We start from the raw sequence: 25527 nt of genomic DNA, 5'->3' as shown, positions 1-25527 counted from the left end.
TGTTAGCAGCTTAACCTGTAGCACAAAGCACACATGTCCCCTGACTCGTTAGCAGCTAACTCAGTAGCTTGAAGCAAATTTCCTTAAAGATGAAGCACAATCCACAGCAAAGACTCTCATTAGCAGCGAAAGGTACGTTAGTGACTGATTTTCTGCTTGTCTTCATATCATTGTGGAACTTAACAGAGATGTTCATTCAAAAAACAGAACAACTTTTATGTATAATATTAAGCTATGAGCTCTAATGTTAACTTAACTTAATTGTAACTTAGTTTTAGCTCCTTTAGAGGACTTACTCCCCAGCGTCTCAGAGAAGAATACTGCTCAGGTTTTCACTGTTTTAAAACCAAATGTTACATACTTTGAGATTCTGGGTCATAACACATTTTTCTTTGGTGTGACTTTACACATAGTTATGTTTGCTTCACTCGGACTTTAGCATGAAAAATGACTCTTTTGTGGTCAACCAGATAGTGAACATGGGGGTGTCCTCACGGTTACCCTCCAAGTTTGCAGCAGATCATCCTCTGACACACACTTTATTTGATTTATTCGGCATTTGTGCACTCTTCTGAAGAACCTCAGTTAACCTCCTCTACACACACACTTTCTCTAAATCCCATTATTCTCTCATAAACATCAAACGCATTAATTCCCTAACACACACACATGCAAGGCGAGTAAACCTCAGCGTGATAAGACATTAAGACACTCCTTTGAAGACGCTGTCTCCAGGTTCGAGTCTTGGCCCCTGCGTTCAAACATTTACATTCAGTCACACGCTTTGATGTAAACCACAAGCCGCGTGAGGCACAGAGATAGGTCAGAGTGAATAATTGTGTTATTTTGTTTGCCTCAAACCATGCAGTCCTGAATGCCACCTGAATTTACACTGATACACAGCGTGTGTGTGAGAGCTTACGTGTTCAAAGCCTCACATACGTGGCACAAAGAGACTGCGACAGGCTGACAAGACTTTTGTGCAACACAGACATAAAGGGGAACAAAGTGTTGTAATGTTTTGCATGTTTTCACTGTTCCTCATCCTACCTTGTGTCAAACTCTGTTTTATATGTTCTGAAAATGTCTGACGACTCAACATGTTCTCATCCCAACTCAGTTAATATGCTTATGACACTATATTTGCAGCAGAAAGCGAAGGTTTCTGTTTTCCGTGTCTGTGGCTCCAGAGGTTTGGAGCCACGGCGCCTTTGCACTCTGCTCATAAAAATAAGCATATCTCAAAAAGTAAGTAATGTACAGAGTTCAGATAACTTATGGAGTGTAAAGAAACATTTTTTATGCTCCTAGTTTGTGTATACTTCCTTCCATTAACTTAAAATATTCTCAATGTCTTGTGTATTAATAAAAAATAAAGAACAAAACAAACCTCACATATTTGATATCTTTGGAAACGTTTGGCTCAACACTAGAATTTTAATTTAGTTGCTACTGATTTGACTGTCATTGCTGTTGAACTGGTGGGTCTTGAACTCCACTCATCCAGTTCTAAACACTGAGATAGCTTCAGAGTACGCCAAAAATCATTTTTAATGACATGCTGTTTGAGATGTAAATTTCCCTTCATGTTGCTGCTCTTAGCTTCTTCCCTCCCTGCTCCTCCTCTCCTGTACCTGATGATCTGTTTGGGTATAGACGAACGCCGTCGGCTCAGTATTTTGGGGATGCAGGAGCGCCTCCGGACGGTGGACACCCTCCTGGGCTCCCTCTGGCCCTTTGGGGGAACCGTGTTGACCCGCTCAAAACGAACCCTTTTCTCACTTAACCCAGGGAGCAGCGTGTAGAGGAAAGGACAGGGAGGCCAAAGGATGAAGGAAGGAGAAGGGGAAATCAAAGAAAAGGAAATACAAGAGAAGAAAAAGAGAGGAAGATTAGTTAGTTTTTAATCAGAAAGGAGGCTGCAGCTTCAATTGGTTTTATTAGTGCAGAAGAGTTATTAGGGTCAGAAAGTAAACGACAGACCGAAGTCATGAGAAATTAGCAGCTGGATGAAATCAGCAGAGAGGAAAGAAGAGAACGCCTATGAGTTTGTGTGTGTGTGTGTGTGTGTGTGTGTGTGTGTTTCTGTGTCTGTGTGTGTCTGACCTTTTGATGGACTGTGTGAAGGAAGGCAGTCTCTCTGGAGGAGGTCTGAGGTAGTTGTTTGAAGTTTCCAAGGCAGCGATGCAGGTCTGCGGATTTTCACTGGGCATGCTGACGCTACGCAGACGCTTTACAGGCTGCAAAACACACACACACATACACACACAAACAAACAAACACAGTTGATGTCCTTTGTGCCTCTTTATGTAAATGTAAACTAAGTCAGTGTAAGTCAAGTGTAAGGCAGATCCCCCAAAGAAGTGGACCAGACTTTAAAGCCAATTTTCATGGTGGCCAAACAGTGGAATTACAACTTCCCTGCGGCATCCCGTTGACTGACATTGTGAAAGAGTCATCTGTAAATCAGTCGATACATTTTTTTTAATGGAGTGACTCCTTTCTCTATCGTGATTTGATCTTTTCAGTTCGATAGCATTTGAAAAGCATGGAAGAGCTGTATCATTGAATTATTTTATCCCCATTTAAGTTAGCGGAGCGCCAGACAGGAAGTAGCCCCTCTAGTCTGCTCTTTGGGTAATTTCATAACACATATATAGAACTTATTTGGCTGCATGTGCCACTGAGCAACTTTCATAGGAATAAACCCATCTCGAACGCTGTATCCAGATCTCTTCATACATCTATGGTCAAACTGTGAATATTTTCACCACATAAAAACACATTTTTTTTTTATAATCATTATGCACCCACCCTTTCCATAGCTGCCTTTTAATGTGTTTACATTCTTTAATCACCTCTTTGAGTTATAGTGTTCCCTGTTTGTGGTGGGATCTGCCATTGCACAAGAATTAATTTCCCTTCACATGCACAAGGGGTTGACATGAAACTATCTCAGCCACACTCAGGACGTTTACATGATGTTAGAATAAGTATAATTATTGTGTTAGTCCGACTAAAACTGGACTTTTAAAATACATTCAAACATGTTAGTTCGACTTAAATTATTTTTTATTAATTAAATAATTTATACGCCTCAACAGGATCGGAACTGGCCTTTGCTTTCTGCGCATGTTCCACAGTCCCCGTGCTGGGCTTTGACCAAGAAGTCGAACAGCATAAATTTGTGGAAAAAAGCAAGAAAAAACAAAAGAAGAAGAAGAAAAAAAAAAACTAAACACCTGGACAAAGGTACCAAGTAAAGCGCAGAGTACGTATGAAATGTACAGCGCCGAAAACATATCCATGTTTTCACAGGGTGGCTTTCATTGTGAAGCAGTCACAGAAAAAGCTGCGTGTTTTGTTTTAAATTAGGTAATCAGTTATAGTGGAAATATTTCTTTAGAAATCAGGAGTGAATCCTTACACCAGACATGAAGTGACACAGCAGTTTCATTACCACTACTTCTTTGTTGTTTTGGTGTGTCAGGGTCTTCAAAAATACTCCGGTAAAGACTTTTCTGTCAAACTCTGCTTGTGTTTACCTGGGTGAGTGTGGGCGCGTCGTCCGGCGTCAGCTGGATGGTGGGGATGTCCAGTTTGAGCCATGGCGGCTTCTTCCTCTGCAGGCTGCTGCTCCTGCTGCCCGGCTCATCCATGCTCGCTAGCTCCCCCTACGCCTGCCAGCTGCACAACACACACAGGAAATTGGTTTGTAGGGACGACACACAGACTCATAATACACTTACAGACACATGACGGACAACAGCGCTGTCCGAGCTGTCCTGCCAGAAACTGACCAGCTTTGTTGAGTAATTACAGATGCTGACAGAGTGTGTGACGGTAATTTCCCTATGCTGTGGGCTCACACAGATCCACTGCCTGAAAAAACAAACTGATTCATCCACATGCTTAACCCTTTTAAAGCCTCTCCAAACTAGCTTGTTTTTTTTTTGTTTTCTTCAAAAGCATGGGAAGGTGATGCGCAACTTCACAGAAATGACACAAAAATGAGCACAGAAATGATTAAAAAGTTACAAGAAAATCCTAAAATGAGTAAAAATTAAAGACAGACTATTTACAGTAGGTATCTGGGCTGTAGTTAGAAAGCTTCAATCCTTAAAATCTGCAGATTATGAAGATTTTCCAGTCTCTTGGTCTTGTGTGAACTTTTGCTCTATGATACAATTTGCGCGCTACAGGTGAGGCTCAAACTCACAACTTCAGCATCGCTCTGCAGGACAATGTCTTACAAGTATTCCACGCTGACTGATTAAACCACTGGAGCCTCCGACTTGTAAAACCAAGCAATGCTCCGACACGACAACAGGAATGAAGCAGTAATCAGGAGAGGCTGTTATGAATCCACAGCATGAGCCGCTGGGTAAAAAGGATGTGGACTGAGCCAAATGGGCTGTGACTCTGAAAATATTTTGAACAACTGCTTATTTGTTTAAAAAAAAAGAAGTGTCTTCACAAAGATGCTTTGATTTGGAAAGGATGTTAATTACTTTGCAATGTGGGAATACAACTAAATATAAACCTTAATGTAATATAAATCCAGGTGCAAGAAATGTGTGGAAGAGGCAGCACAGCTGCACAAACATCTGTTTAATCTCCCTGAAGAGTAACAAGTTCTGTCTCCTGTGATGCATGTAGATGTATTCATCAGCACAGATCCTCTGTGGTTAAAAACCCTGTGTTCCAGGTGAGGCTTGAACTGACAACTTGGGCATACACTGCGGGTTACTGTTTTAAAAATACTGCGCACTGACCACTTGCGCCACTGGAGCCTGTTTTAGACATATGAAAGACTACATCTGACTTGTGAAACTCAGCCATGCTCTGACATGACAACAGGAATGAAGCAGTAATCAGGAGGTGCTGTTATAAATCCACAGCATGAGCCGGCGGGTTAAAAAGGATGTGGACTGAAACAATTTTTTTGTTTATTTTGAACAACAGCTTATTTGTTAGAACAAAGATGCTTTTAATTAAAAACAAGTGGAAATGTGTCCTTTTTTTTTTAAAGAAAAAAAAATTTATTTGGACAGGACAGCTTAAGCGTAGAAGGGGGAGAGAGGGGGTGACATGCAGCAAGGGCCGAGGTTGGACTCAAACCCACGGCCACTGCGGTGAGGATGTAGCCTCTGTATATGGGGCTCCTGCTCTTCCGAGTGAGCGCTGTCTTAATACAAACCTTAATTTGATTTGATTAAATGTGTGTGTATGAGCACCACAGCTGCACTAATATTTGTTCGGCGTGCCTGAAGAACGACAAATTCACCTGCTGTGATGCATATACATGTTTTCATCATGTGCTGTGATTAAAACTCCTGTGCTCCAGGTGAGGCTCGAACTCACAACCTCGGCATCACTCTGCAGGTTACTGTCTTATAAGTACCGCGCGCTGACCGATTGCGCCACTGGAGCCTGTGTGGTGCTGTGAACAGAGTAGTATTTTCTCAGGGCAGTACTGCAGCTATAACACCACAAGATGGCACTAACATTCTCATACTCAGAGAGGACAAGTGGCCACCTACCAACAGACAGAGAGAGCCTCATACTGAACTCCACAAACAGAGAAAGCCACAGAACAGAGAGCCAAAGCCTCCACTCATCCTGTTGTTGCTGGTTAATGGGTTTATGGGTAAATTTGGAGAGTGAGAGGGGTTTTCCTGCTTTCAGTGGAAGTATAAACCAGACATCTCTCCATCTCTGTGAGTGGACTGGTGCAAATGAGGCAGTTTGCAGTGAAGTGCCAACACAAACAATGACCATTTCTTTTTTAGAGACGTTCTGCATATTAAAGCTGCCTTGCTGGTCAGGTGACCAACAAACTCAAACCTCACCCCTTCCTGCAGCAACTGCACTTCATTATGCGCTTAATAGCTCCCCACTTAACTGTATAAAGTGCAGAAGCTATGGAGTTCACCACCACCACCACAAACAAGCTAAAGTTACCACCTCCAGGTTGTATGCCTGGAGGTGGTAACTTTCACTTACAGTTTCCATCCATGTGTGTGAAAACACTGACGCTTCACACACAGAAAATCTCTACAATCAGCACAGTTTAGATTAGTGTCACCAATTCAGTATTTGACCAAATGTCCCCCCTTCTGTTCTTGAGATACGATGCTGAGTAATGGACAGAAAATATGATGATGTCACAATGAAGTTGACCTTTGACCTTTTGGAAATAAAATGTCACCACTCCTGTCCTGTTTGTCATTTGTGTGAAATTTGGTCATAATAAGCATATAAATTCTTCAGTTATGGCCAAAAACATGCTGTTTGAGCGCCAAAATGTACTCATTTCATTGTTGAGTCCAAGTGGATGTTTGTGTCATTTTTTTTTTTAATTTGACACAAACAAAATCATCCCTGGAGGCTGTTCTTGAGATATCGTGCTCACAATGAATGCGACAGAGGAGGTCAAAATAAACTTGACCTTTGGCCTATGACCAACACAATCTAACTGTTCATCGTTGAGTCCAAGTGAACGTTTGTGCCAAATTTAAAGAAATTCTCTCAAGGCGTTCTTAAGATATTGCGTTCACAAAAATGATGTACATACAAACATATGGACGGACAAAAACATAATGCCTGCAGCCATGGCTATCGCTGCTGCAGAGGCATGAAATCATTTTTGATGTCCAACACAAATATAAACATTCTGCAGTGTTTTTCTTAAAAAAACAGTATATGGTGGTGTATTTATCTGCAGAGACTAAAAAGTATCAACCAGGCACACATTCAAGAGGGAGCTAAGAAAATCACAGATACAGAACCGAAAAAATATAAATAAAGCTACGAGAAACACCAAGCGGAACAAGCTTACTACAAAATGCAGAATTATTGTCCAAAATGTGTCTGTGCTGCAGCTCGACTTGAGAAAACATTTTCTTCGGTCTGGCTACAGCTCAGGCTGAGGGGAAGTGATTTAGCAGGAGTGGAGGGTCGATTACTGGATAATACAACATCTGCACGGTGAGACATAATGAGCGACCACCAACGAGGAGCTCCCGTACATCTCAGCTGTGAATCATTCATCGCTGTGAGGGAAATTACCGGCTCCCCCTCTCTTTCCATAAAGCTGAACAATAATCCCCTCCATCGCACGAGGTGCTGGAGCCGATATTCAAACTTCTGGCCAAAAACGAGTCAAACGAGCTGAAAGACATTCAACACCGGCAGCTGGACGACTTTGCGATACACACTGGCACAGACGGAACGGGGTGTGCTTCCAAATGTCAACACACACACAGAGTCACAGTTACATCCTTGAAAAATCCCCCTTTGGATTCTCCCACTTGTCACTGGTGTCTCCCCCCTCGTGCTTCAGACTGTGATCTCCTACGTTTCCCAGGAAGCTGTGCTGCAGTGCCTACAGATCAGGTGTGGCTCTCAGTGAAAGGCGGGTGTTGGGACAAATGAATAGTGTGATGACTCAGCTGTAGATGGGAGTAGCAGCGCACGTCAGGAGCACGAGCTGGACACGTGTTTCCATGCAGTTCAACAAAGCTGTCCAACACATCCTGGCCTGTTCATCACACTCTGAGCCTCTGAGGTTACTGCCAGTGTTTTTATTTCTCTTGTCTGAAATGAATTTGACGCTGCGGATTTAGAGTTTCGCACTTAATCACTTTGATCTCTTTTTCCTGTCCTTCAGCAGTTTCTATGTCAGGTGTTATTCCACAATACAGGGAGTAGACAGAGAGTAATGAAACGTGTTAAACTTTTTGAAACCTGGATCATCATCAGTTTTGTTGTGTTTAAAGGCCTTTCATGATCCATTTCATCCTTTTACACAAGAAATGTACAAATTGCCAGAAATCAGTAAAATTTGACAAGAAAATGACCAAAAAATTGTTTAAAAAAATAAATTTATCATTACAATTTTATATTTATGATTATTTTACAGAAAGAAAGAAACAAATACATGAAATAAATAAATATACACTTTTTAAAGCATGTTTTTAGGTCATTCTCTTTTCTACACTTGGTATATTTTTATATACTTATATACTTTTATTTATTTGCTTATTTTAAGGTAACTTTTTTTATTATTATTATTTTCTTGTCAAGTTTTCCTCATGTTTTTGAAAGAAATAACACCAAGTTGCTCAGGCTTCAAAAGGTTTAAATATGATTTTTTTCTTTTACTTAAACATAAAGCTACCAAGTGTAGCACTCTGACTTTCTCTGACTTTAACCAAAACAAAAACTAAATTTATAATTATCATAATTACATATTTAAATGTTACAGAATTATTATAATTGTTTAATCACATTTTTACTTTATCTTTTTTTGCTTGTTTTTGTCATTGTTTGTTTCCCCTAATTTTCTTGATCATTTTAGGGTCATTCCTTCTCTCCTTGCTCATTGCCTTCCTCCCATCTTTTTGAGAGAAATCAAGCAAATTTGTTTTGGTGTCAAGGGGTTAAACAAAGTGATCCTCCTCAATTTTCATTTTTAACACGCTTATGTTGATACATGTCCACACATAAAGGCTGGCCATAAAGGCAGGTTCCATAAAGTTGAAGTTTTGGTCTCTGTGGTCACATGAGGAAGCACGGAGGATAAACACACCCCTGTAAATAGAAACCTTCACCGGAGCGAATCCAGAACCACATCCTGCTTATTCTGCAGCGCTGATGCTCAGGAGACTCAGATAAAATACAAAGCATGATGCACACACACACACACACACACACACACACTCCCATGCACACAGTAAATACAGTAACCACTCACTTTGCTTCAGCCTCACGCATCAGGTGTTTGCAGTTCTCCATACGGCCAAAGCTGAGATGCCGTTTGATTCATATTGTTTCCAGCATCGGACATTTGTTGTTCCATGATCATGATCTCTCTCTTTTTCATGACGGGCAGATTAGGGACCGTAATCCCTGCGCTGGGTACCACATGACATCACTCCTGCTGTCAGTGCACAGAGCCTCATACTGACCCCTGATTGGATGACGATATCACTGCAATGGTGTCATCAACACCCAGCAGGAAGTCATACATCCTCAAAGCGGAAGAAGTGGAAGTCATTACAAAATCTCTTAACTGCTGCACCAGTACATGCTTTTTATTTTACAGTTTGCGACTGATCTGCCACAGATTAGAAAATCATGCCACCCATAATGTCAAGTGTTTCCTTGTGAGAAGTATCACATTAAATGTTGCTGCAGTCTCGTGTGCCTATAGGGGAGAGCAGCAGAACAGCGGCTTAACCAGATCCTTTTTATCCTTTTTATAATTATTATATATTTTTAGCACCAGTTTGAGACTTGTCCTGACACTTCTTTCTGAGCCTGGTCTGCGAGGCAGCCAGTCACTGCATGTCCATACATTTTTATTATTCAATGGATGAATGAATGGATGTTAATGTAAAGTAGTCCAAAACTTAATCTTTGCTGCTTTTATTTTCTGAACCTATCCCCCTGCCCCTGTCTTTCAGTTTCTCAAACACGAGACCATTATTATGGAAGCGTAAACAAAAATGATAATATATAGATATAACTTGAAAACTCTCCTTATCTTGTAAAAACCCAGAAAACACTTTGTTATAACAAAAATCTTTCCAAGTTATAAAGACAGTATATAAAGATGGCCTCACTTGTTCAGATTGTTAAAAAAAAACAGATTCCTGCTGAATTTCACATCCAAACAGATGTTTATATTCGTTTGGCAGGAGGGAGGTATACTAGGGGAAGAATCTCGGTCTTTGCACTTCAAGAGGAAGCTGTTGTAAAATTGACAATTACCAGAGCACGTCTAACTTAATTGGTTTGGGACTGAGCAGCAGATTAAAACTCAGGAAGTCCACGCAGGTTTGAACTTCATTAAACTGGTATTTCTCTGCTTTAATAGGCACTGTAACCTGTCCAACAGCACCACTGGGCCCATTTTAACTTTAGGGTTAATGCAGGTTTTTTCGGGGCGGTGCTTTCAGAAGTTGTGGTCATGAGAAACTGAACAACTGTGGCCTCAAGAAAACTGCTCCAGATGAACTTTTCATTCAAGCACACTGCTTGTAGCACTCTCTGTCAAGGTATCCTTATAAAAGAAAGGTATGACCTTTAAAAATGCACAACAGTTTGTATGATGTCTAACAAATTAGCAACTGGTGACATCACATTACGTACTTTATGTAAAGTTACGCAGGTTAATTTTAGGAAAAGAAACCTGGTTGGGACAGAGTCATGTTACATTCTTAATGTAAATTTACGAAGGTTAAGTTAAGTAAAGAAACATAATTGACTGTCATCCCATTTCGTACTTAATATAAAGTTACGTATTTAATTAAATTTTACATAGTTTAGGTTTAGGAAAAGAAATGTGGCTGGGCATTTTTATGTTACGTACTTAACGTAAAGTCATGTAGTTAACATTAAGTCATGTAGGTTAGGTTTAGAAACAGAAACACGTTGGGCGTCATAAGGCTACGTTCTTTCATGTTGTTACATATTTAATGAAAGTTATGTAGTTTAGGTTTAGGAAAACAAACATGGTTGGCTGTTATCACGTAATGTACTTAACATAAAGTTTCACACTTAACATGAAGTTAGATAGGTTTGGTTTAGGAAAAGAAACATGGTTGGGCGTCGTCATGTTGCATACTTAATATGAATTTAGGTAGGTAAGGTTTAGTTAATTAAAGTGACCTTGGTTCAGTCTGGCAGAAGAAACATCAAGTACCTAAAATACCTCAAAGTTCATTAGGTTTTAAACAGGAGACAAACACCAGTCTACAAGGTGAAAGTCGTGCCTTTGTTTGACCCGTCCACCACCCCAGCCTGCCTCCTTGCATGGACCTTTGCTCTTTATATTACCTCATTTTATTCCCATCAGCACAGCCTGATTATAGGGGTTATATACAGATTCTGATACACTACTTTTTGTCTGTTGTATGTGCACATACATCAATACAAATAGTAACCGAACACAGCCTGGCTCATACAGTCTGTGATATTTTGCACCAAAGTATATAAAAGGAGAGGAAAAAAGGACTCCCTCGCTGCTTTTTAAGAGATCCTTTGTCCTTTCCTTTTTAACTTGAATTCATGACTTCCTGTGAACAGAGAGGCAACCATACTACACACAGAAACTCATCTAGGTATGCTCAGATATTTATAATCTTTATGCAAAAAGAAATCAATCTAAAGGCAAATAAGGCATTTATCTTTTCCTACAGTTTGTGTTCCTACACTGCCCCTTGAAGCTTCCACAAAACTGTACATCTGCTTTTTTTCTCCATCATCCTGTTTGCTGTGATGTAACGAAGCATGAGTAGGTCACATAGATTAACAGTGAGTTATGGCGTGTGCTTTTACCCCCTCTCATCCCCGCCAGATGTTACAGTCATAACACAGTAGGTCATTTCCTTTCTGTTTGCAGAGTCCTGCTGTAGTACGACTGTGTAATCTGCTGCAAACAAACACTAATAAATGACTTAGCATCTGCCACGACAGAAGCAGTGTGTCAGTTTAGGAAATACTCAGAGACAAAACAATAAATGATAAATGACCTCAACAGAGAAAACAGATGAGTGTTGACATCTTTCCCTGACAATATTTCACCCAAATTCTGTCCAGTCCATGACTTCCTGATGCTTTTATGACTCCACGCAATCAGCTTTCTATTGTATCATTGACTGTTTTCTGTAATCATATGGGGAGCAGTAAGAGGGAACAATTGAAGTTTAACTCCTCCACAGACTGTGTATGACACAAAAGTGGTTTCTAATTCACAATGCTTAAATCTCAGGAAGGAGAGCAGCTCTGCTAACAGCAGCAACTGGAAATGTGCTGATCGGGCGATCAGTAGGGACGGACCAGAATCAGACCCCTGGCACAAAAAGTATTGTACTGAGGTATCATTGGACAGGAGACATTTTTTAGAAAAAAAGATAACAAAAAGCGTCACGATAGTCCTGCGAGATGGAGTCTGGGATTTTCTGAAGTGCGTCCACAAGTTGCTTTAATCATTGTAGATCTTTTAATGATTCACTAAAAAAACAAAGCAGGCATGCTTTACTGCACGATCCAAATCTTTGTCAAAACTTGCCATTTTCAGTGTGTAGGTTACTACTTTTTTGTTGTTGTTTCCAGAGACAAAAAAAACATATAAGAGAAGAAATATGGAGGCCCAGCGAAAGGAAAACTGGAAGCCACAATATCAGCACCTGAGACAACAGTGGTCAGGTCGAGACTTTTGTCCAAGAGGATAAATTGACAAAGCTGACGAAAAAAAATGTACTTCTGAGAGACCAGCTGGAAGACAATTCACAGAGCATCCGTCTGATTTCAGACTGGTCACTGAAGAAAGGAGCATCACAGCACTGAAGACCGAGCTGGAGGAAGCACGCCATGACCTGGTCAAAATTGCAATTCCAAATCTCAAAATGGACAAAGCTATACAGAAGCTGAAGCAGCAAACTATGACTCTCTTACTCAGAATATGACAAAATTCTCAATTTGATTGAGGTCATATAAACAGTATATCCTGTCTCTGTTTTCCGAATTCAGCATTTTCCTATTAAGACATGGGATATGCCGGCATTATTTCAGTTTTAAGGGCATTATTTGGACATAGATACAGCCAGTTCGGGATATGCATCTCAACTGGGGTGCCTCTTGTCTATTTACTCTTGGTTCTGTGCATTGTCATGGATACGCTGTACACAAACCACCTCGCCAACAGTTTGCAAAGCTGTGGGGTAGAGATGCATGCAGAAGAAACACTCCTGCTTTTAAACTTAATGAAAGATTTGGAACAGGTTTTTGGATATACGCTATATATACACGATATATGCACAAATATCTCAGCGCCACCCTTTTCAAAAAGGTTAAAAAAGGTGAAGGAAGAAAAAAAAAAGAGTCCAACAAATCTGCCCAGTAGGAAACTGTGAAAAAAGTCCTACTTTAATGCAAATACGCAAAATGACCAGTGGCTACAGCTGTTTGACTTTTCCATATTTTGATTTGATAAGTGGCATATTCGGGCATAGCTGCATGCAAACAGGAGCATTAGTGGAATATTCACTTTCATTAGACATGTAAACTGCATAGTAGGAATTTTGTGTTTTTTGGAATAAGGGCAAACACAGACTATTTTGTACATGTAAACATACTCACTGCTGTAATTATACTCACTGCTGTAATTAGAAGCAGCCTTTGTGCTCACAATCAGAGCACAAAGGCTTCACAGGCTGAGGAGAGGGTTTGTCCCTGAGGTGATTCTGCAGCTGCACAGGCTCATGAAGATGTGAAAAAATGTACGGCCAAAATCCGGTGCAGCTTTGACTACACTCGAGAGGGTGCCTTGAAGAAAGGCATCATGGATTTCAGTGTAAAATTGCAGCAGGAACAAATAACGAAGAAGCCCATCAAGCTTGTTTCCTGCAACACTGTGGACAAATTCAGCAGCCAGAAGACCCAGAGTCTGCACATGCTGAAGAGGTGGAGAGAGTCCAGCAGGCCTTGAGTCTAAAAACTGGTGGGGAGGAGAAAAAGTGGTACAGAACCCACAGGGACAAAGAGAACCCATGGGGACCAAGAGCGGCAGATTGACCAGCTGGATGGGACAGCAGAAGGACAAAGATGTTTTGTTGGACATACAGAAGCTCAAAGGGAAACTCACTGCTGAAGAGCCTTTAGGAATAAAAAATGAGACAATGGCCCCGGAGACGGAAGTTGAGCTTCACAAAAAGTTCTTTGCTGTGGAAGAGGCACAATCAAAAGTAGGCCAGCTAGAGAAAGATCTACTGAGGACGAAAGCTTGGGAGGAGACAGAGAAAACCTCCCACAAGGTCGAGCTGGACAGCCTAAAAAAGGTGAGCTCCGAGGTCGAGGCTGCCCAGAGGCTCCATCCATGGTAAACAACTGATCAGGAAAATAATTGCCAGATTAACAAATGATTAAAAGACAATTATTATTTTTTTCTCCTCTGGCCGAATGTCCTCTGACCTTAATAAATAAGGGGAAAAAGCTGCTTAACTATACAGAGATAAACAGCAGCACAGACAATCAGAGCAGGTCAGAGGTCAGCCTACATGCTCTGTCTGTCTCTAATCTTCTCTCTCTACTCCACCACTCAACTGTGACAGCGAGAGAGGTTTAATTAGCAACTTGGAACCAATGCAAAAAAAAAAAAAGAAGTTTTTGAGTAATCAAAAAGTTCATTTTCTCTCCTATTAAACACATTGTTGAGTTGATTAAGGGACTTGCATAGGCTACTGATTTGTGCAAAAGCAGTGTTTGTATCTCACACTATTTAAACATTGACAGCTGCGCTTCACCTCACACCCACACCTTTCCTGCATACAGTCTGCACAGGAAGACAAGAAGAAAAAAAAGGTAGTGTGATCTTTGCAGAGCTTCGATAACAGCTTCTGCAAAGTTCTGAACACATCAAAAAGGTCGATAGTCAACCACGGTGACATTCAATAAAAGTAACCAGCAGTCGTGTGTGCATTCATTATGGTTGGAAATGTCCCTCCGCAGTTTGAACATGACAATAAAAGCTGCGGCCACAAGCCTCACGCTGCCTCTTTTCTGCAGACGACCTGGTGTATCAAGGCTGAGAGAAAAGGAAAAAAAAAAACAGCAACAGATGGAGAAAGATTAAAAAAAAGCAGAGAAACTTTAACATTATGTTGGGAAAAGATGAAAGGAGTGAGGAGCAAAAGGGAAATCCATTCATGAAAATGTATGGAAAGAAAAAAGAGGCGGATGTGAAGGAGACAAATATTCTATCGTAATCAAAAACAGTTGACCACCTCACATGTTCATTTCTAAACAACACATGGCACCCATTGTTTCACTGTGTGGACTTGCTGTCACGTACACTAAATCTATGAAAAAGACTATCATATTGATGACAAACATGTCAAATTCTACAAGAAGTTCCCAACTGTAATTCACTCTCTTTTAGCTATGTTTTTGGTCTCCACCTCTCACTGAGGACAGGCTCAGACTCGCCACGGACAATTCTGTCAAATGCCAAATGGCTCGACCATCTGAAGATTCTTCACAATAAATGTTCCCAATTATTTTATGTACAAAGTTTTTTTTGTGAAGCATTAAAGTAAGGAAATAAGGAAGGAAAACCTCAAAAGAAAATTTGACACAAATACCCACTCGTACTATTATAGGTCAAGGTTAGTGTGACCTCATCTGTCATGTTTTTGTAAACATGATATCTCAAGAAAAACGTGAAGGCATTTTTTTTCAAAATATACTTTCAACACGTGACTGTCACATTACACGGAGTCATTTGTTCCACTGCTAATGCAGCAAAAGTAATTACAGCAGCTTTACATTTTCCCTTTTGCTTAATAAATGTTCCATAGTATTTCATTATGATTTCACATTGGAAATACAAGGTTTCATGAAAAGCTTTCTAACTGATGTCATTCAGTCATTGTCAGATTAAACCGTAAAGAATCACTGCACAGAATGACTAAATGGAAAAACTACAGAAAAAGCAGCATTCATCAATCCAACTGTTCCAACTCCTCATGGCACAATCGATTGCCAAAAAATGCCACTGGAGAGAGTATAATGGTTCCTCAGCTACTGTGCCAGGTAAAGTACTGGAGAGAGTTTCCCAGCAGAGGGGACGTCAGTTCTCCGTCTCGGGTCTGTCACAAAGAAGAAGTTGGTGATAGAAGTGGATGTCAACTCTAGCTTCTTCTTAAGCAATTCATTGTTAGTTGTTCTCCCACCCAGAGGGGTTTCAGTGGTTAACCACACCTGCCACCATAAAGCTCGTCTGCCTATTTGTGTGCATAAAGATTAAATATAGGTGTGGGTTCAGCTTTTCAAACATTTAAACCTGATGAAGATCCAAGCAGGATCGAAACATTGTTTTTATCAATATTGTGTGGTGTAGAGTAAGTGTGCAGGCTTTTTTTTATACATAATGTACCTCACAGAGTATGTAGAAGGTAAAATATTCCACCTGGGAAGTAGCACTCACCCATCAATCAATGAGGATGCTGCAAAAGACACCAGTGCTCTAAAATGAAGAGCGCATCGCTGCTGAACTCTATGTATGACTTTCTGGCTTTCCGCTCTGCCAATAACAACAACCTCCAAAACATCCACCAAGAAAACTGAGAACAAAACAGGGCAAACTAAACTTATAATTATGAGGTTTATGTTTGAGGTCAAGTCTTTTTAAAGTCTTTATGAGCACTAAACATGTTTGTACTGAAACCTAACAAAATCAACAGTATATCAGCAACGTCATGTTTGTTGACTGCAGGCATTATCACTCTTATCGACAGCGAGTAAAAACTCCTCTGAGCCAAAAAGAAGATAGCAGTAGAGAAGTTATTGACCACATGTTTTAGAGCTGGGAACATTGTAACCCCATGAGTCAGAGGGAAACAATGTTCTGCACACCCTTTGAAAGAAAATCATCATCAAAACATTATTTTCCCAATAAAGTTGACTGGGCACTGAACATCATCAACTGTCTTCTAGAAATTATTTTTGGGACGGCTGAGAAAAATGTAATGCCACCCACGTTTCATTTTTTGTCAACATGTTCTTGTAATACAATATCTGCTTGCAGCAGTTAAACCATGATCAAGATTTTTGCGGTCAGTTTTCAAGCAGCACTTGGTTAAGGTCACGGTAAAATACAGAAAATGTCAGAAATTTCTTACATCACAAGAAAGGATATGTTTATTTTCTTTACAAGTGAAACCAAAACCAAAATCTATCTCTAACAGTAAAAGGACAATAATCCACGGAGCGGCCATTTCTCAGTAACTCTAAATTAAACTTTAAAGGGCCACTGATGCACCAAAGACGTGGTGTACGCAGGCAAAAAAAGTCCTCTGTCAAAGTTTCTGCATTTAAAAAAACTCAAAATATGAACAAACAAATCATGGCTCTTGCTCTGCTAAAAAACATTTTGCCAACCCAGCTGCATGCTGGTTCTATACCTGCCTACTTATCTATATCATTAGCCCAATGTTATTCCAAAGTCATAAAATACTGCCGATTTGACGGTGATCTCGGCGTAAGATCCAGACGTCAAAGTCACCTTTTGAAGTTGTACGATAAAATCGCCAGAAGACGTTAACTGAGAACGCAGCCAGACAGAACCGGTCGCGGTGTTTTAATACGCCACCGGACCGCACCTGCCGCAGCAGCATAATACGAGAACAGCTGGCGGCAGTTGAGAAACAGCTGGACAGAACCTGTCATGTCCACATGATACACCGCTGGATGGCGTCAAGGTTGAAACCCATGCACACCTTTTTTTTTACTGTTTTTACACACTTTGTTGAGACTCAGACATTACTAGGATTACCACCTCATGTTTGTTTGCCTCTGCACACCAGTCAATTTGTAGTTATGGATGCTCCACACACTAAAGATTTATGCAATCAGCACAGATTTAAGATCAGCGTCATCAATTCAGTATCTGGCCAAATGTCTCACCTTCTGTTTCTGAGGTATCACGTTGAGTAAAGGCTGGAAAAGTCTTTTTGCAGAACAATATGATGTCACAGTTGACGTTTAAACTCTCGAATATAAAATGTCAGAACTTCACTATTGTATGCTATTAACATTTGGATGATTTGAGTGTATTGATTCTTGAGTTATGGCCAGAAACATGTTTTATGCGGTCACTGTCACCTTGACCTTTGACCTTCACTCACCAGATTCTAATGAGTTTGTTTTTGAGTCCAATTGGATCTTTGTCCCAAATTTAAGAAAATTCCCTCAAGGATATCTTCAGATATTGCTTCAATGACAATGACACGGATGCAGGATCACAGTGACCTTTGACCATTCAACTCTAATCAGTTTCTTGTTGAGTCCACTCGAACGTTTTTGCCAAATTTGAAATAATCGCCTCAAGGTTTTTTGGCATAACATGTTATCAAGAATGAGTCACAGTGACCTTTGACCACAAAAATATAATCAGTTACTTCTTAGGTCTAAGCGGACGTTTGTGCCAAATTTGAAGAGATTCCCTCAAGGTGTTCATAAAATATTGCATTCTTGAGCATGGGCGTACGGATGTATGTATGCACAGATAAATGGACAACCCAAAAACATACTGCCTCCAGCCTCAGCTATCACCGCCGCAGAGCCATAATAAAACCACTGACATTAAAAACCTGCCGTTATAATCACTTCATTAAGGTTTTACTATATATTTTATAAATCCATCATGCTAACTTGCTTTAATCTGTCGCTTTAGAGCCGATCGCTGTTTGACAGTTACTATAAAGAGAATATACTGAAATCATGTTGTGCAGAGAAAAAAACATGGAAAGAGAGACAGAGTGAAGAGTTGACAGACAAAGAGAGCAGCTCAGCTGACCCTCATATGAAGCTGCTTTGTGTTGGCTGCATGGTGACTGGGAGGTCACCATCACAATAAGAGTCTCCCCAAGTATGTCCTCGCCTGGAGACATGAATAGACCTTCATCCCTCCTGCCGTCCCTCCTTCCTGTCGTCCCTCTACGGAGCCAGCAGACTCACACTGAGAGCTCCAATACAACAGCTTCCTCTGTTGGCCGGCCGTGTATGAAATCAGGATGGTAATTGCCCACAGATGCCACATTAGGGTGAGATGGCGGGGGGAGAACCGGCTCTCAAAAGAATATTTAGAGGGAAAGATGGAGGTCATAATTGTGGTTTGAAAGAAACAGAGAGGATCTTCATGGAGAAGTCTGAAGTCCCTCCGGAGAACTCTGGACGGGGGGACAGCATTGTCATCAAGTGTACACTGAAGTTTGGAGATTTCCACATAATGGACAGATTAAAATTCCTTTTTGACAGACAGCTCGCTTTTCATCCAGAGTTTTGTTCCCCGATTGGTTCCTTTTCAAAAAATTTCTTATGTGAAATATCAAATCAGAAAATCTCTCCAGAGGAAAAGGCTGTCACTTATTTTACTTTTTGTTCACAAATACAATAAAAAACATAAAACCCATAAATGTGACAGCTGATCTCTCGTAATTTTCTGACATCCCTTCCTGTAACTCCAGGCTCTGTAGCTTTTAGCAAACATTACTCAAATAGAAATCAAAAGGACATTTGTTGGGACTATTTTCAGATGCGAATTAATTTGGATTTGCTGTTTGAGTGAGTAGTGCATGTGGGACTGACACAAAATAAACCAGTGTCCGTTTTCATTGTAGTCAAAGAACAAAGGAGGATTAGGGCCATATTGAAACAAAAAGTGCATTACCGGAATAAAGTCATAATTTCAAGTAAAAAAGTCCTAATATTATGAGGATAAAGTCGGAATATTATGTGATTACACTCAGAAATTCACAATAAAAGCTGTAATTTTATTGTGATTATGTGATTATATGTATAATCCTGAACACAATCAGGAGCAGCATTCCCAGAGGAACTCAACTCTTCAAAATTTTTCCTCAAACAGTCAGAAACCTGCTCATAAAGCTTCAACTCTGCAGAGAAAAATCTAGTTTGCATTTTTATGTAAAGTAAAAGAATGACATTATTTGTCACTGCTATCGAACGCTTAAGTCAGTGATCCACTCCTGACCTCTTATTGACCCATGTGTGCATACTACACTCAGTCACTGATCCTTCAGTTTAACCCTCCGCAATCTGTCTGATGTACAGTCTTGTCTCTGTCTCTAGCTCTGGGCTGGAAAAGGAAAATTGAACCGACCATCAACTTTGAATATAGAAGATTAAAATAATACTGCGTGTTGAAAAGAGGATTAGTATAAATGCAGATGTAGAGTAAATATTCCCCCTGTGATCCCTGAAATATGGTGATTTATTTTAGTTCTGTAAAGTAAAAATAGCACGCAGGGCTGAACTTTCTTTGTATTCTTTTCCATCCTCTGTGACTGATTTGTGCTCTGGCAGCGCAGGTGTATCTGTCACGCTGATGAGGCCGCTCTGGTTTTGATTCAGCGAGATGATGTGAGGGAAAATGAGAACGAAAAAAAAAAAAACGGGTGAGCATGACAGAAACTGAAAGAGAAATGATGAGAGAGCGAGAGAGAGAGAGTCAGTTAGAGCCGACGTGGTCGCAGAGAAAACTTTCAGCTTTATTCTTAAAATGATATCACTGCCAGAGAGACAGAATCAACCAGAGCTGGCATCTACAGCAATCTTTCCTTAAAGCTGTTGACTCGCTTGACATCCATTTGAAGGCAGCAGGTTTCTGTTGCACCTGCGCTCTGTAATTGCAGTGCTGATGTCACTGTAAACCACAATTACGCACATCAGATTCGCTGGTTACATTTTGTGCAACCAGTAGCAGATAGTTTAAAAAAAACCACAGAAACCTTTGCGCTTCTGTGTAAACTTGTCAGTTATGATAAACTATTCTGCTGCAGCGTAAACCAACAGGGCTGCTGGAGACTGAAAACAGCTCACTAGATCATTCATGACTGCACTGTCTTCAAGTTTAACAAAGGCCTCCTGCACGAGGCTGTTCTCAGGTACAATGAAGTCTTGCAGTAGTGCTTTGTGGAGTTGGCCAGTTTTTCCGGTCCAGTGTATGAGCTTAAACCAGTTTGACTTTATGCAAACTGGTTGAATCGGCATTTGTCATCATGACATAGTCTGAAAAATTAATCATCCTGTATTGACGTTGTCGCAGTGCTAAATCCAACCTATATTCTGGACTGTTTCACAAAAAATTTGATTTAATTCATTCTGTGTCCCCTCTCTAAACTCAGAGGGTTTTTACGGTTTTGTGAACGCAGTACTGGCGAAGCTCTCCGTGAGCTCTTTTTTTCAACAGTAGCACAATGAGTCGTGGGGTGGATAAAATAATCAACTGATCCAGTCAGAGCTGATCAGAACGATAATTGAGGGGAGCAGCTTCTGCAGAGGCAAGTGAAAGCGAACTTTTAGACCCAGCACAATGAACTGAAGTTTCACTTTCACTGTTCCTGGCATTCTTCTGCTCCATCTGTGCCCAGAGTACGCTCTGTGCTTTGAGAGTGTGTTGCAGTTAATAACTGAACAGTACATAATCCAGCAGCACTCCTAATGAACAGTCCAGCTCCCAAAAAATAAAACCACATTTGTTTTAATTGTGGCAGGCCGCCACAAATAACTGAATGTGTAGGAGACCCTGGAGGTATTTGCTCATAAACCAAAGAATTTGACAAAATCTAAGAGATGACCTGATGATCGTGCTAAAGGCAAAGTTTAGGATTCACAAAAGTTATTAAAATTCATCTTGAAGGGAAAATGAATGCCAGAACCAAATTTAATTGTAATTAAACCAAAACATGTTGAGCATGTCGAGTTGTCCGTCCCATTCTCTTGAACGGGATATCCCGAGGGAAATTCTTCAGATTTGGCACAAACGTCCACTCGGACTCAACAATGAAATGATACGATGTAAGGTCAATGTGACCTTGTATCCATCGCATTCTCGTTAACATGTTATCTCAAGAACACCTAGAGGGAATTTCTTCAAATTTAGCACAAATTTTCACAGATTCAATAATAAATTGATTTGATTTTGGTGGTCAAAGATCAAGGTCATTGTGACCTTGCATCTGCCTCATTCTCATAAACACAATTTCTCAAGAAGGCCTTGAGGGAGTTTTATCAAATTTGGAACCAACATCCACTTGAACTGAAAGACGAACAGATTAGAATTTGGTGGTCAACGGTCACTGTGACCTCACAAAACATGTTTATGGCCGTAACTTAAATATTTATATGCTAATTATGACAGAATTTCACACAAATGTCAAACAATAAAATGATGAAGTGATGACATTTTATCTAATTCACTATGTGTTGATATCTGGCATCATTATAACTGATATGATAACACTGATAACACAGTGAAATAAGCATGAATATTAACATGAACACATATAACATGAGCAAACAGGTAGCAACACTTTGAATATTTTTGAAAGTAGAATCAGATACAAGCAACAGAGAAGAGTTGAGTAAGATACTGAGAGAAGACAGAGTATGTCCCTGCACAACACTGCACATGCTGTTTCCTGCTTTTGTTAAAGTTACTTTAATGCTATTCAGATCTCTTGACAGGCTCATCCTAGATATATTTGTGCAGTGACATGTAGTGGCATAAAACACTAGCGAGAAAGATAAACAGTGCAGCTTGTTGGCACTGGAGAGGATCCACTTGTGGGCAAACTGCCTTGAAAAATGAATGTGAAAATGCTGCAGGGCTCCTGAAAAACCAAACCAGTTTTCCAGCCTGATGCACCGGGCGGACGGACGACTCCATAACAACATGAAGGTGCATTTCACTTCTCAGAGCAGCAGCCCAGAAATAAACCTGCTATTGTCACATCCAACGTGTTCAAACAGGCTTCACACGGCGAGCTCAGTGTGCCATGGAGAGAGACAAAGAGATCAGAAACACACCTGCAGAATGCCACCGTGCTCACAGATAACACAGATCACAGTCACACTGACAGAGTGACGCTCGCTCCAAATGACATGTCTTCCAGGATGCTGTCAGCTTCCTGTTAAGAGCTGTGTGTGTGTGTGTGTGTGTGTGTTTGTTCTACTTTTGTCTTCAGACTCTGTGAGGCGCTTTCAGTTGTGATGTTGAATGTCAAGGTCTGGACATGTTTTATTGGGAAGAAGTCTACAGTTCAAATTCTCAAGATTAGTTTTGGGTTTGGCTCAGGACGCTTAAAGGAACATTTCATCCATTAGTGTGATTTGAGTTTTTACTCCTTTATATATAATATATATATATATATAGATATAGATATAGATATATAACTTTAGATATCTTTGATGATTTTTTGGACTAAAGCAGATATATAAATTGATTTAAAAAAAACATAATATTTTTTAAAGTGTTGCTCAAGTGTGTGTCAACATAATTATGTTGTCACAGGCTTCTGTCTGCTCCTTGTCACAATGCACCTTGACTGAACGTCATCTAAAGTTGTTTTTGGTCATAAAAATATCTGTGCTTTAGTTCTATGGCTGAGCTTCATATTAACATGACATTTCAATGCCTCATTGCATCCCTGTGTGTATCACACTGCTCATAAAGCTAGCATAGTGTCAGCTAACTACGCTAAACAACACAGTACCACAGGTAAAAACAAACATATATGATTGGGTGACGCATCATTGGAGCGCTTATTTTTAGCATGTCATGCCCGTCATCAGTGACAAGTGTTGGGCGTCAGTTTGTAGCTTCGTGACACAGCTTCCAAAGAGTGCCCAAGGGATGCAATTTTTCTGTAGGCCAGTCCAGAAGCTAGCGTTGCCCTGATGCCTTTGTCAAAAAGCCTGTGAGATTTTTCAATTGGATTTTGGATCATTGCAGAAAATAAGCTCTGTGGTTAACAAATATTTATGATGCTTACAAATTTTGTTTGGCTAAATAATGAAATGAACACCACTTTCAGTGGTTTGCAAACAAACCACATTTTTTTCATTTAAGGCTTTTCAAGGGCCCCCCCCCTTCCATTGGGCCCTGGGTAATCTATCCCACTTTAACCCCACAAGGACGTCCCTGAATGCTGGTCATGATATTAGAGTTTGGAAGAGTCTCAACATCATGTACAACTGCAGGTCGCAGGTTCAAACCCCGGCCACTTATCCTGTTTCCAACAGTCGGAACTCTAACAGGCTGCTTCAGGTGTGTGTGTGTGTGTGTGTGTGTGTGTGTGTTTGTTTGTGTACGCGCACACTCCAGCCATCTGGCCCAAAAGTCTGCTTCCTACCATCTTTCCAAACAGGAAGCCAAAAACAAATCCTTGATGACACAGGTCAGTGGTTTAATTGTCTCAGTGGGATTTCTGTGCAGCCAAAAATCGGCCCCCCTTTCATCTGAGCAGCAGCAGAGCCTCAAATCGATTTATCACAACCTGTGTGTGTAGTGTGTGTCTGTGTGTGTCCATACTGTACTCTTTGGCTTGATTTACTGCAGCATGTACAGCCTGACATATAGAGAGGATTTAGCCTGTGAGTTGCAAAGTATCGAATGCCATTTTTCTCTCTTTCTTTCTTCATGCTGCTGGAGCTCCCCTTGGCCTCCGGCCGCAGAGCAAGGCATCAATAGAACCAGAGGAATCATGGGAAGGAGATCAATCACTGGCTATAAGACCCCGTAAAGTGTGTGTGCATGCCTGACACTTGCACACACACACCTGTTCCTCTCACTGTCAGCAGCCTGACCAGAGGCTTCACATTTTAATTTGAAAGGCTCATCCGGACCAGATGTGCAATACCACACGTCATGCATTCACCATGACATCCCTGGGTCCCCCCTGTCAGTCTGTCCCCCCTGCCTCGGGAGACCCCACCCAGACAGAGACCCCCGCGTGCTGCAGCGCCTTTAAAGAAAACCTGCATACCTGCACAGTGCAGCTCCCGCCGAACACACACACCCTGACAGCCGGGAGAGGAGCCACCAGGCTCGGTGTGGTGCTCAGTTTCCCCGCTTACCTTCCAGCTGAATCCGGTTCTTGCAACACCGACGGCTCCCCCGGTGAAATGCCGGTCACTTCATAAGTTATCCCAGCCACACATCACGCGGACTCGAGGAAGTGTAGTTCCACTATCAAAGCGCGAGCTCCAAATGTTAGCGAGGGCGGTGCTCGCGACCCATAAAGATGTCAAATGAGAACACGTTATTTAGTGTGAAGCTCGCGAGCTCCTCTAAAGCTGTCTGCCAGCAGCACGGTGTGAAGGAGTCTCCCGGCCCGCCCACGCTGCCCCTGTTACCGCCGCTGGATGACGGGACACCGACAGACCGACCGACCGACCGACTGCCGCTCCACCGGCTGACCTCACAGCGCCGCCCACCGGTTACACCGAGTCACTGCAGGGAGCAATGTGCAGCTGCAGGTGATGACAGGGTTTACATCACAGTGTGACAGCAAAGATCATCCATCTGTTCGCACTGTCAGTGCAAAGCTGTTTGTGTTTTTTATTATCATCAGATAAAAGCAATAAAATCATCCAGATTAAACATTATAAAGTGACTTTTTTCCCTTTCTTTCTTTACTTGCTCATTCACTTGTTTGAGTATTTTCAGCTCAAGTGCCTTCTTTGTTTTCTTTTATCTTTTTACAAATTTCTTTTTTTTGTGCATTTCTCTTTTTTTGTTTTAAACAAAATCAAGGCAATTTGCTCAGGTTTCAAAGAGTTAACTGTGGTTTCTTTAACTCTATTCTTGCCAGTATGAGGGGGTGGTCCGTTTGTGTTCTTATGCAGCTTCTGTGTTGCTGTTTGAGGTCCTACTTCTTGATTACTATTCAGGTGTTTTAGTCTGATTGATGGATAATTTCACAGTTTATTCAACTGAACCAGGAGCCCCAAATATAAGAGAGTAATGTGCTGCAAATGTGTGATGTGCTGCTCTGAAGGGCTCCTCAAACCCATGAAGAAAACACTGTGCATTGATATATGGCAGTTTTCCTTGGAAAGGCTGCACATGACATTCTGTTTGAGCTGAAACAGTTCCCCCTGCAGGGCCGGTGTCCTGTTCTTTCAACCCCTTCCAGCTGACCACGATGATCTGCC

At 41.0% G+C, this 25527-nt stretch overlaps 1 protein-coding gene and 1 non-coding gene across 4 annotated transcripts in view; both read right to left on the bottom strand.

Annotated features, from left to right (window-relative positions):
- The window catches only part of rhbdf1b (rhomboid 5 homolog 1b (Drosophila)), a 43558-nt gene extending 18834 nt beyond the window's left edge, over window positions 1-24724 (bottom strand). Inside the window, exons 1-3 of one of the 3 annotated variants that reach the window (XM_042507680.1) lie at window positions 24448-24724; window positions 3546-3687; window positions 2107-2240 (exon numbers count right to left, since the gene is read on the bottom strand). In XM_042507680.1, the coding sequence (XP_042363614.1) occupies window positions 2107-2240; window positions 3546-3659 (248 nt within the window). In that variant the 5' untranslated portion in view covers window positions 3660-3687; window positions 24448-24724. Of the gene's footprint in view, window positions 1-2106; window positions 2241-3545; window positions 3688-8758; window positions 8855-24447 lie in introns of those variants that run through there. The other 2 variants (XM_042507676.1, XM_042507677.1) reach the window with 2 other exon arrangements.
- Window positions 5340-5433, bottom strand: trnai-uau. The gene is made up of 2 exons: window positions 5396-5433; window positions 5340-5375 (listed from the first exon to the last, which is right to left on the bottom strand). It is a non-coding gene; the product is annotated as a tRNA-Ile (tRNA).
- Window positions 24725-25527: the final 803 nt, after the last annotated feature.

This window comes from Plectropomus leopardus, chromosome 19, assembly GCF_008729295.1.
Source record: "Plectropomus leopardus isolate mb chromosome 19, YSFRI_Pleo_2.0, whole genome shotgun sequence".
Lineage (NCBI taxonomy): Eukaryota > Metazoa > Chordata > Actinopteri > Perciformes > Serranidae > Plectropomus > Plectropomus leopardus.
The sequence above is the reverse complement of the archived record's forward strand: the minus strand, read 5'-3'. Positions and strand labels throughout refer to the sequence as shown.